Source organism: Adiantum capillus-veneris, chromosome 1, assembly GCF_014529385.1.
Source record: "Adiantum capillus-veneris isolate H3 chromosome 1, ASM1452938v2, whole genome shotgun sequence".
NCBI classification, from domain to species: Eukaryota; Viridiplantae; Streptophyta; class Polypodiopsida; order Polypodiales; family Pteridaceae; genus Adiantum; species Adiantum capillus-veneris.
The window spans coordinates 185,269,348-185,282,250 of NC_140931.1; the positions used below are offsets into that span (position 1 = coordinate 185,269,348).

General features: G+C 47.0%; 1 protein-coding gene across 2 annotated transcripts in view; it reads left to right on the forward strand.

Annotated features, from left to right (window-relative positions):
* The first annotated feature begins 180 nt into the window (after positions 1–180).
* The window catches only part of LOC147466155 (uncharacterized), a 124,105-nt gene continuing 111,382 nt past the window's right edge, over positions 181–12,903 (forward strand). The window contains exons 1-3 of one of the 2 annotated variants that reach the window (XM_086524437.1): positions 181–1,309; positions 1,515–1,958; positions 12,787–12,903. The exon at positions 12,787–12,903 is cut by the window's right edge and continues 178 nt beyond it. In XM_086524437.1, coding sequence (XP_086380563.1) covers positions 1,073–1,309; positions 1,515–1,958; positions 12,787–12,903 — 798 coding nt within the window. In that variant the 5' untranslated portion in view covers positions 181–1,072. The remainder of the gene's footprint in view (positions 1,310–1,514; positions 1,959–12,786) is intronic. The other variant, XM_086524432.1, reaches the window with a different exon arrangement.

A 12,903-nucleotide genomic window follows, 5' to 3' on the forward strand; every position in this document is an offset into this window, starting at 1 on the left:
TAATCACTTCAACCACTCAGCTGACTATTGAGTAAAACGATGACAGCGATCTCCCATAATCAGTTGGTGGGAAGGGGCACTAACTTGTTCAATGTTATGAAGGCGAGTGACCGCCTTGTACAAGTGGGGCTGGGGCGCTTGCATGCGCTGATGAGGCGGGACGAGGGCCACGCAGGAGCACGACCTGCACCTCCAAGAGCCAAAACCACGTGGAGAGGGCGCAACTCTTAATTTTTTTAAACTCATCTAAATAAAAAGTCCCCATGCAATCCATTTTTATCTGCTTTGCCTACTCTTCAATATCCTCGTCAAATGGATGCTCAGGTTTCTGTTTTTGGCAAATGTCGTTGTTGATGAGCGCAGCGGCTCCTCATATTCTCGTCAGCTCTTTTGCAGTCACGCGAATTTGTTGTTTTCGTGATGAGTGAATGCGTTCAATGCGCGTGCTCGGCTTTGTAGCCAGGTCCGCCATAGCTAGCAGGATTAACCTTTACAAGTCTCTCTCTCTCTCTCTCTCTCTCTCTCTCACACACACACACACACACACACACACACACACACACACACACACGTTCACCAGCATTTTCAGCTTTATCTCGCTTCGACAGACGTTCTGTCGACGCCTCCAAACCAAAACGTTATTGCCTCTCAAAAAGCTGAAATTTCAGGTGCGTTGACTCTTGTGCTTTTTCCTGCCATTTTCGCCTTGCGAGTAGCTGGTTGAGCTTTGATTGGACCAGCGAGGGGGAAGTTTCTGCAAGCCTGAACCCAACAAGGGTTTTCCTCTGGATATGTTTTGCACGAACATAATGGAAGGACCTCATACCATGCATAGGATTCTGATTTTCAACCTGGACAATCACAGAAACGTGGGAATTTTGAAGTTGGAGAAAGTTGTGCCAGCAGGAGAGCGATTGTTGTAGGGCTTTCCAGTGAATAGATGCCTACACTTCCAAACTAGGCTTCGATTCCCGCTGCAGAAATTGCAGAAAATTTGTGCCATGGTGAAAGTCTCTACCGCGCCTTCTGCAGGTACCGTTTTCAAGGATTCTGGTACTTAGCCAGAATTTCAATGACAGGCTGCTGCACATGCCTCTGTCCTCATAGGGCATGGATGAACGTGCCACCTAATAACCCATCACATGACACTCCTGGTTTGGATCACTCCTTGGTCATTGCAACTACACAATCATCTCCATGGCGCTATCGACAAGAGCCAGCAGGTGAAGATGAAGACTTCTTATGCAGGACAACAAAGAGCTTGAGGGCTTCAATTTGTCTCAAGCTGACAATTTTCGTTGCAATTCTGGTACAGAGATATAGCTAAGTTTGTTTATAATGTAGGTCTACGAATGTGCACATGATTTTGTATATGTAATATGTGGACATATGTGCATGTCTGCATGAAGTTCTCCTTGCTAAGGGTTTTTCTTGTAATTACGATGCTTGTCAATGCGCAGGCACACAGATTGTCTGTTGTGGATTTATAGAACTTTTTTTCCTGTATGTGGTAGGTGGTGGTCGCAGCTGGCATACCTGCATTAGTTCTTTGGCTCAAGGCTCATGAGCAGTTAGTAGAGGAGATTGAACGGAGGCTTATCACAGTTTCTACTTTACGACAGGAACAGCTAAGAGATTACTTAAATAGTGAAACCGACAAAACGGAGCTGATTGGCACTCGTGTACTTGTCAACAACTACTTGGCAAATACAACTGGCGGGAATAGGAGCTTGGCACAATTTGATCTTATTTCTGCTGTGGAAGTTATTTCGGATTTTGCTTTTGCTGCTTGTTACGATAGGGAAGGCCAACTAGCAATGGCGACAGATTATAGTGTGTTTGAGAACATGATCAACCCAAATGATCTGGAGGCTATTGGAACAGAGAAACTGCAAATTGCATTCCCTGTACAAACACCCTTTGGATGGATGTACAACATATCAAGGGCCATATACCGGGTAAGCTCATGCCATTGACTTTCCAGGAGGACCATGTAAAAAAATCTGGGCTGTCAAAACCGTGTTTTGCTGTGGATGCTGGATGCTGGATGCTCGCCTTTGCTGAAGAACTTTTTCATCTTTTTTCTTTTTTGTTGCATAATCTGTTCTCATCGTCGACTTAAAATCCATCAACTTTTTCGACCAATGTTGCACAAATGCGTAGTTTTCTCTCAAGATTTCATTTATCTTGGCCAGCATAAAGGTGGTCTTTTGGCTAGTTAGGCCTGGTTTTTGTTAATATTGACGTGTTCCCCCCCCCCCAAACCGCCAAAAAAAAAAAAAAAATCCCCAACGAAAAAACAAAAAAACCTTTCATAAAATAAAAAACAGCCCTACGCATAGACACAGTACGCATATTCACTCTTTTTTTTTAAAAATTATAAAAGATGGGGCTTTTTCAAGTGATTAACCGTTAGTTTTTATTTAGAAACAAATAAGGTGATCTAGTCTTTCGTTTATTCGTTTTCTTGTGTCCCTTGCTTTTGTGTTTTTGTGTGTGTTTTATACTCTCTTATAATTCAGAAGTTCAAACTTTTATGACCTTATGAAGGTATATCTATGTAGCTCCTAGGTCAAAAAGATAAGTGCTTTGGTGCCCTGAATTTTAAAAGCTATGCATACTCTTTTGAAGAATCTGGAAGAGTTATTACACAAGTATTCGGAACTAATCTCATCGTCTTTTTGGCGGGGGGTTGCTGAGTAATTGGTGAATCTCCTTAGTTAGGGCAGGTGGGAAAAGTATGTCCTCTTTGAAAACATCCAAAAGGTCCCCCTACTTGCTGAAGAGATTCTCTTTGTGTCAGCAACGGAATTAAAATGGTGACAAGATCTAGACTTTACACTTCCATAAATCTTTACTTCTTTCCTTGCTTGACTGTGTGCTACTTAGCACGAATGTGGTTCCTTTCAGAGAGAGAATGAGAGAGATAGGTAGAGATGTGTAGAGGGATAGAGAAAAGGAGAATCCCAATGGGGTCCCAACCAATCCTCTCAAGGGCCCCCCACACTGTTGCTGATGTGGTATTTGCTTTTGATTGTGTAAATGAAATGTACACACATGCAATACCTCAATGTAGACTCTATTGACTCGAATGGGGAATGTCGCCGCTGTAACTCTTCAAAATGAAGCACCTCCGGGGCTGATTTGATGCACCTTTGGATCCATCTTGATTAGTAGTTGTAATAGGCTTGGACACTCCAAGCGAGAAATTCAACACACGAACAGAAACTTCATAATCACTGAACTTTTGTAGAGATAAAGAGAGAGAGAGCCGACACGGCCCAGCGTAGTTCCGTGCCCAGAGGTATTGGCCCCAGAGTCTGGCGTCCCTTTCGATATTTATTTTTCATTAATCGTTGCAAAGTACAACTCCGGAAGGACCTCTGCTTGTCACAAGACGGGCGCCACGTGCCAATAGAAAAGAACAGACTGAATAGACTTTTAGCATTTCAATAACAAATGAAAGTAAAAGAGAGAGAGCACACGCGACACGGCGTGGCGGGATTCCACCCCAGAGAGCATTGGCCCCAAACCTTGGCGCCCCTTTTGATATTTCTTTATATTACTTGAACTCAGTACAATGCCGATACTCGCACTTTGCACTTTCTCCTAGAAGAGTGCCAGAGACTGAGCCCTCTGCACTTATTTAAAGGCCCTTGGCCTTGAAACGCAGTTTACATGAAAAGCTTGAAACTCAAAAGCAACTGGCCCAAAAAACAAAAAACTGCTAGCGTGATTTACGAAAATCTGTACAACTGCCACGTCAGCAAGCAGTGCAAAACGTGGAAATCTGCACAGTCTTGCCACGTCAACAAGCAAGCGAAAATCCGAAATACCATACAGGATGCCACATCATCAGTCAACGTAAAATCCGGAATTCCGTACAACAGGTGCCACGTCATTAGTTTTCCACTTCGTCTTTAAAAATAGGCCACTCGGCAAGACTTTGCAAGTCGGTAAAACTTCTTATGCTGCTACTGCTTCTTCACTTAGGGTTTAGGCCCCTCAGTCGGGATCTGCAAGTTGGTTCCGTTCTCCAGTGGCTAGACACGTCAGCAATTTGTGACACTGCTCTCAAGACTCTGCGTCTAGATTCTCTGTAGAGTGAGCCCCCAAGGGCTCTTATAAATTTACAAGGGATGCCAAAAGCAAAGCCCCAAAAGGAGGTAAAACCAAAGGCAGTTGAGTCCCAAAAGCAACTGGCTCCAAAAACTGAAAAAAAAAGTATCAGCGCGATTTTCGGAATTCCGTACAGGCTGCTATATCAGCAGATGTCAGCGCGATTTTTGGGCTGCCACGTCAGCGCTAATTGCGGGCGTTTGTACAGTTGCCGCATCATTTGCCAGACAGCTCATTTTTGCGGACAGTCCGTATAGTTGTGCCATGTCATTATGTGTCCGTATAGTGGTCCTATCTGTGGGTGGTCATGCCATGTCATCATTTTGTGACATACCCCCCTCTTGAAAGAATTGTAATCGCCCTTGATTACGCATGCAAAACAGACAGAGGCCATAAACCATTTCAACAGACACTGACTCTAAGTATTGACGCACTAAACAACACAAATCCAACACTTGTACAAAGACGACATTCAGATCACATTCAGATCACGTCAGATAGAATTTCATTCCAAATCTTAGACCATGACTGCCAGTAACGTATTTAGTATTCATTCTTGGGGAAAACGATAATGATGTCAAAGAAAGTACTTCCTGGCGTCGCACTTTTGCCCCATGCTGTGCAAGGTTTGATATTTGTATTGATTTGATCAAGGTTGGCAATCCCCACGAAATCTGGTATCCGTCTTGCTTTAGTCTTTCCTTTTCTTTTGCACTCGGTTGCTGCTTTGTAACTCTCTGGCTTATCTTCTGGTAGTCCTTTGGTTCATCAAGAGTTCTTGTCCATCTCTTTCTATGAGCACAGGTTCCGCTTGTCTGCACTCGTATGTCCTTCCAGCTTTCCTCCTACCTGAGAGGAGAATCAATGGCCTCACGCCTTCTCGAGTAAATCTCATTGATCAGGTAATTCTTCAGGTGTTTCGCCAATCTTGGGTCCTTGGAGTACTTAATCAATCTGTTCACACATATGCCAATCTGCAGTCGACGTTTGTACTTCGTTCTGGCAAACTTTTCTGCCGAAAAATTTGCCCAAATCTTCATTCTTTTCTTCAGTTCCCACGTCGGATTTTCAACTTTTCTTTGCCTTCCCACTAAAGCCACCCTGTAAGACAAAGTGATGAAGACGAGAGTTATATAGAAAGCCATCTTTGGGCCAAGCTCTCGTGTTGGCTCTATCCATGTCCTCTTGGTGTCTAGCTGGATCAAATCTTGTCTGATGAGGTGGGTAATCTTGGTCCGTGTGAGGGACAAGGAGGGTGCATTCAACGAGTACTTGAAAGGGGATAGTCTATCCATACTAAAATCATGTAGCTGAAACGATGGTGTCATTTGTGTCACAAAACGGGCACCACGTGCCAATAGAAAAGAACAGACTGAACAGACTTTTAGCACTTCAATCACAACTGAACTGAAAGAGAGAGAGAGAGCACACGCAACATGGAGTGGCGAAATTCCACCCCAGAGAGTATTGGCCCCAAACCTTGGCGTCCCTTATTACTTGAACTCACTACAATGCCGGTACTCGCTCTCTGCACCTTCGCCCAGTAGAGTGCCAGAGACTAGAGTGCCAGAGACTGAGCCCTCTGCACTTATTTAAAGTCCCTTGGCCTTGAAAAGCGTTTACATGAAAAACTTGAAACTCAAAGGCAGATGCCCAAAAGATGTGCTCTGCCATGTCAGCAGCCAACGTAAAATGTGAAATGCATACAGCTCTGCCACATCAGCATGTCAACGTAAAATACAGAAATTGTCAGCGCGAATCGAGGAATTCCGTACTGCTCTGCCACGTTATTAGCTGGTCACGTTTTTTTTTGTGTGTGTGTGTGTGTGTGTGTGTGGTGTCCACTTCAATCTTTAGGTCCCCGAGCCCATCGGATGGGGTCCCACAAGTCAGTACGACTTCTTCTCTTTCTTTTGCTTCTTCTGAGGGTTTAGGCCCCTCGGCCGGGATCTGCAAGTTTGGTCCGTTCTTCAGTGGCTAAGTCGGGTCCGTTCTTCAGTGGCTTGACACGTCAACAGTTTGTGTAAATTTGTGCATACTAGAGAGAGAGAGAGAGAGAGAGAGAGAGAGAGAGAGAGAGAGAGAGAGAGAGAGAGAGAAATGAAATGTTATATTAACGTCTTCAAAAGGCCATAATGACCTATGAGACCCGAAAGTTACAAAGTGGTGGATCTGATACAAAGTCAGAGTAACAAAATAACCTAACAACAGTACAAAACAAAGATATATACTATGGGGTCCTAAGTTGGTCGATGTGAGTCAAGCAAAAACTAAGCAAAAAAATGGGCGGCTTGTTGGGATAGCTGAATTACAAGAGATCTAGCATCAGTTGTTGGTGAATCTCATCAATTTCTTCCATGGTTAGTAGTATGACCGGGCGTCGTGCATGCCTGGCCAGCGCACTCCGAATTTTTTGTCGTAGCCTCCGTCGATGCTGTGTAGTTCTTCGCAGTCGCGGGCTCCTGGATTTCCCCAGTTCAATCGCTCGGCCAATCAGTGTGCCTCTGGTGTGAGACCTGTCTTTGAGACTGGCTAGCCTCGCCATTCATCAGGCTATCTCTGTGTCTGCGCAGCTCGAGCAAGAACAAACCCAAACATCTCTGATCTTCGTATCCCATGACTCTTGAGTGGTCCAAAACCCTCTCTGAACAAGCAATGGAAGCGGCCTCGTATCTCGTAGTAGACGGGGCAGTGGCATGTATAGTGTAGCTCTGTCTCAGGTTCCATGTTACACAAGGGGCATGTCCTGTCCTCTGTTGGTACTCCGCTGTATCTCCCAGTCTCAACCCGCAACTGGTGAGAAGATGTGCGTAACTAGCCAATAGCACATCGTATCCCATGAGACAAGTGGGTATCCATGTATTTGGGTCTCGCCGCAAAACCATCTTCCGTAAGCTGGAGGATGTGGTCTCTGTAGAAAGCCGTCTTCGTGCCCAATTCCTGTGCTGGTTGTATCCATGTCCTCCTGGTGTCTAGCTGGGTCAGGTCTTGGCGGATGAGCTTGGTGATCTCTGACTGTGTAAGAGTGAGAGATAGTGCATCCAATGAGTAATGGAATGGTGGCAGCCTGTCTATGCTGAACCCATGTGCCTGAAACCATGATGTCATCTCCCCATACCAGCATGTTGTATCTCCTTGTATGGCTAATTGTCGAGAGGATTCAAGTGCTATGTGAGCATATCTGTCTCTAGGAAGTGCCCATGTGCGGTTTATGAAGGAGACTGATCTGGTGAGCGCCTCCACCACAAGTGGGGGGGCCGCTAGCTCTGCTCGGATAATGGCCCGTGGTACTGATGCCTTGGCTCTAATGAGCCGCGAGATCATAGAGACGAGAGGTTTCTCCATGTTCCCCCATCCGTCTGAGCGACCCGGCCTCCCGTGGTGATCCAGTGAAGGTCCCCATATCTTGGTTCCATAGAGCAATGCTGAAGCCACCAAGGTGTCAAAGAGCCAGAGCTTCGTCCGGGGCTCCTGAAACTGAACCTGCGAACACATCCTCTCCAATCTACCCAATGCTGCGTGGGCTCTAGTAAGTCTGGTCTCTGCTGCTCTTCTGAGTGAGAATGCAGGTCCGCTAAAAACCACTCCAAGGTAAGTGTAAGCGTGTGTGTACTCCACAGTCTCCTGGCCATATGTTAATGTAGGTGCTGACCTCCTGATCCACTGTGGGGTGGTATTAAACACCATAACCTTGGTTTTACCCAGGTTGACAGACAAACCACTTTCATGGGCAAACGTATGCAAAGCATCCAATTGACGTTGCATTCCCTCTGGGGATTCGGAGATCAACACTATGTCGTCAGCATATAACATAAGTGGAATCCATGTCCTTGCCAACTGAACACCTTTATCCCCATCGCTGTCAATGTAGTCAGAAACCTCATCCACATACATACCGAAAAGAGTAGGAGAGAGCGGGCAGCCCTGCTTCACCCCAATAGTGGAGTGAACCGGTGTAGAAAGTCCCTTCGGGGTGCGTACATGCCCTACTACTTATCTGTACAATGCCATGATCCCCCAAATGAGTTTTGTGGGTACTCCCAGTTCCTGTAATCTGCGCATCAGTCTAGCTCTGGGTACCGTGTCGAAAGCTTTGCGGAAGTCCACAAAGCTACAATAGATCCATCTCCCATGAGATCTGCCTTCTTCGATGATGGCCTTGAGTGTTAGGATATGGTCAAGAGTAGAGAAGCCTCTCCTGAATCTTGCCTGCCCAGTTGCACGTATTCCTTCCCTCTCTGCCCATCTACTCAGCTGTTGCTCTAGAATGGATGCATACAACCATGCCAGTGTGTGGCCAATCATAATAGTGCGATAATTCCCAGGCTCCATGGGGTCTCCTGATTGGAAGATAGGTACGATCGTAGATAGGCTCCAAGTGTCCGGTAGGCCCTCACACATGGCCCGGTTAAACATAACTGCTAGAAGCTCTGCTAGTAGGTCTTTGGTATGCATGAAATGCTCAGCGTCTAGGCCATCATGATCATATGCTCTCCCAGTCTTCATCCTGTCAATAGCTTTCTTCACCATCTCAGCGGTGAAAAAGACACATGTGTGTGGGCATGGTCCTGGGGGGTTGGGGAGGGGCGGCTGTCCAAGTACTGTGTACAAAGATGATGCGTACTGCCCCGAGGTCTCTGTGGAGGAAATAGTAGGGGGGGGGGGACTGCTCATGAAAGAGCCGCCACGCCTCACGCGAGTCCTGACTCAAGAATAGCTGATATAGATCCTGCTCGAGTCGAGCCAAAAAAGCCCTCTTCTTCCGCCGCACCAGGCGTCGGAAGTCAATCTGTGACTGTCTGTGAGTGACGTCCCCCAACAGCACCTCCCTCTGAAGTCTAGCTCTAGTCTGGCGGCACTCCTCATCGTACCAGCTGTTCTGAGGCATGCTCCATGATCGGCGGCTCTGCTCAGGCTGGGTGTGTGGGTATGCTTTTGCTGCTGCCTCATGTAATGTCTGTGTCAGTATAGTAGTTAGCTCCTCCAGAGGTCACCCCGGGTCCTCAGTGCATAGGAGTCTGTAGATTCCGTCCATGTATACAGAATCCGTCTCCCGTGTGAATGTGTAGCGAGTAGGGGCTGCTACTCGTGGCCTGTGTGCTACACTGAACTGGAAGGAGATGGTCATCGACACCAGAGCCACCCCGACCTTTCTGGGCTCAACTGTGAGATCCTGGATACTAGAGATGAGATTCGGCTGTGCCATGACGTAGTCCACTGTGCTGGCTCCATGTCTGTGTGGGCAGCATGTAAAACCTCCCGCAGTAGGAAATCTCTGTAGGCCGTTCAAGATGGCCAATCCATGTGCAGTGCCCATGTCTATCAGGTGTCGCCCATACTCAGTATATTCCACATCGTGTGATAGTCTGGAAAGGCCCGTCTCTACAACATCTAGCTCTCTTAGCATCTCCTCTGAAGTATCATAAAACACTGCCTGGTGATGGGCAGTCCTAGCATTGAAGTCCCCTAGGATGATAATGTCACCGTCCCTAGAGAACTCCCATATGTCATCCTCCAAAATAGAGAAAGGGGACTGTCCTCTAGGTGATGCATAAACTGATGTACTCGGGGGAAAGTAGCAAATAGCTAGATAGAGGTATTTGCCTGTCTCTGCTTTCAGTCTCACCCACATGTACCTAGCCTGCTCGTCCCTGTGGGCTATATGTATCAGTGGCTGCAGATCCTCTCTAAATAACACTGCCACTCCCCCCAAGCCCCGCCCTCTGTGCTCTGAGCGTGTCTCCTGTTTGTAGGCTGTCTCCCACCTGTATCCACTGATGTGAGGCATGGATTGCCCAGGGGCCTGGTGTGTCTCAGAGTAAAAGATGATGTCTCTTATAGTAAAGCTATCCTCAAAGGCACCCACATCAAGACACATAGATCCATTGCAGTTCCAGGCAGCTACTTTGAGTGCGGTCCCATAAGTCTCACACTGTCATGTGGAGCGTCGCTCTAGTATTACCACTTTTCCGTCTCGGTAAAAAGCGATCTTGCCTTTTTCCCTTGCCGCTCTAATCTCCGGCATTACTTCCTGCATATGAGCGATCTGCGAGAGGGTGAGATCATCCCCGAGAAAGATGCCAGTCTCTCTAAGAGTTGGTCTTTTCTTCAAGAATGACTTCTTTGCTTCCATGGAGGGAAAACGGAGGATGAGTGCTCTTTCTTTTGAGGTTTCTCCACTGCTTCCATTTTTCTTTATGTTGCCCACTCTCCATGCCCTTGTGTGCGTCGGCTCATGAATCCCCATCAAGGCTGTGAGTTCTTTCACTTCTTCCTCCACATTGCCTTTGTCTTTAAGACCACAAATTCTCACATGTAAAGCGCGCACCCTTCTCCTCTGCTCCTCCTCTAGTGTCTGATTAATGATGATGTTGGGTGTGGGCGTGGGTGTTATCTCCTTGCCTTTTCCTTTCTTGGCCACCTTGATCCATTTCTCAGCTTCGTCCGCCTTCTGTTGAGTTTTGGTAAGAACATCCACCCAAGAAGTCGTCATTTCTTTGTGTTGCTCTTCTCCCTCTTTGATGGCCCGTACTTGCTCCTTGATCGTGTTGATTTCTTCGATTACTGAGGATTGCAGTTCGCCCTCTTCCAATGTGTTTCTTGATCGTGCTTCAGCGAGATCTTTCTCGAGTGACGCGATCTCTTCCTCTTGGGTCGTCACTCTGTCTTCCAGCGTGCTTATCTTGCTCTCTTGGATCAGCACGTGTCCTTCGAGCATGTTTATTGTGCCCCAGAGGTTGCGGTTCATCTTGGTAATGGTCTCCGTCATTTTCTCTTTGCATTTTTGAATGGCATCCTCTAGGGGGTCGGCTTTATCGTTCATCTTCCTCATGCTTGATCGCAGTCCGCAAGGGAGTTAGATGTACGTGTGCACCCACCCTAGCAGCGGGCGTGGCGGTTGGGCGAGTGGGGGAGCGGACCGCAAGGGAGTCACTAGATGTACGTGTGCACCCACACTAGCGGCGGGCGCGGGGGAGTGGTGGAGCGCGAGGCGGCATGGCCAAGGAGGGGCAGCGATAGTTACCTATCTGATTGCGGGCATGGAAAATTGCTTACAAAAAATGAACTAGTCGCTCAAAAACAAAAGTGAAAAGGGGGGGGGGGGGGGCTGCGGGACATCTACGCGTAGAAGATGCGCTGCTGGACATCCTACGCGTAGAGGAGCAAAGGGGCAGCGCGACGCGTAAGTGAGCACGAGGAGGGGGGGGGGGGTTTGCAAAGGCAGCGCGAAGGGGGGGCTGGGCAGCACAGGGGGGGGAGAGAGAGCGGCAGCGGGAGCACAGCAGGGCGCGCGCAGGGCAGCACGCAGTGGGTCGCGAGCAGCGGCGAGCGTGGGGGTGCAGAGCAGGCAGCGCGCGGGTGCAGGGGTGCAGGGCAGCGAGAGTGAGAGAGAGAGAGAGAGAGAGAGAGGAGAGAAGAGAGAGGAGAGAGAGAGAGAGAGAGAGAGAGAGGATCCACATGGTAGGCATGGAGTGGTGGAGTTCCACTCAGAGCACTGGCCCCAAAACCTTGGCGCCCTTTTCGGTATTTCTTTTATATTGCTTCACAAAAGTACCAGCTGCCTTGAGATCTTCAAAAGCACCCAAACCCAAAAGCTGGTGCCAAACTTAGCTTCCGCAAAACGTGGGCTGTTTGTAAAGCGCCACATCAGCATTATTTTTTGCAAATAACGTGCTTGTTTGTATAGTTGCTGCCACGTCACCAGTTTTTAGGGTTTTCTGTATCTCGGCTGGTTGTCCAATGCTGGTTTTTTTTAAGGCCCTAACCCCCTAGGAGTTGCCACACCACCAACTTATGACATGTAGTATGTAAATGCACCAGATTGTGGCCATTGTGACAATCCGCTGTAAATAAGTAGTCCATGCACACTTCTCAAAGCCAAGATATGTTTTCATGTTCTTTTACAGTTTCTATATCCTGCCATGTGGTTTGTATAGCATGTCATCGCACATAGGCTCCTCCCATACATTGCTGATTGCATAGTACATGTGTGTGCATTGGGATCCCCAACAAGTAAACTATCTCCCATGTTAGGGAATGGCATGATCCTCGTATACGACATTTATGATGACTCACCCTCTGGATTAAGCAGGAGCAAAATAGTATACTCCAATGTGGATGTCATAGGGTCTCTTTGTGCAAAGTCTAATCTACATATACCTTGATTCATTGTCTTTACACCACTCGGACCATTTCTCGTAGCTCATTTCTGAAAATACAGCCATGCCTCCCAATCCTCTAGTGCTTCTTAATGTATGTGGTTCGGAAGGATAAACAGACTACTCCTATGTATATCCATGCCATCTCAGAACACAGCTCTCAGCACATTAATGTGTCTCTATGTAAAAACTAATATCTTTATCTCAGAGCCCTTAAATCAGGGATCCATCACAATTTCATATCTCATTTTTAGGGTCCAATGCTGACTGATATCAACTGTGTTTGATGTTACTCTTCGTGATAGCTTGCGTCTAATTTACCTCTTTTACTTATCATCCTTACATAGGAAAGCGACTTTCAACTTCTGTTCTGTTTTCTTGGCTTTCCTCTTACAAATGAAAGAAATTATGGCAAGTGTATACTGTATCATATATGTAAGCAGATTATTGGAGTCTTGAGTCCTGACTGGTAATTTTTCCAATATTTCATTGTGCTGTGTTATTGCAGAAACAAACTGTGATAGGTGTTTTGATGACTTGGGTGAATGCCACAAAGCTAGTAGACCTAGTTTATGACAGAACCGGACTTCAAACAACTGGTGAGCTGCTGATAGGTGTGCCAGTG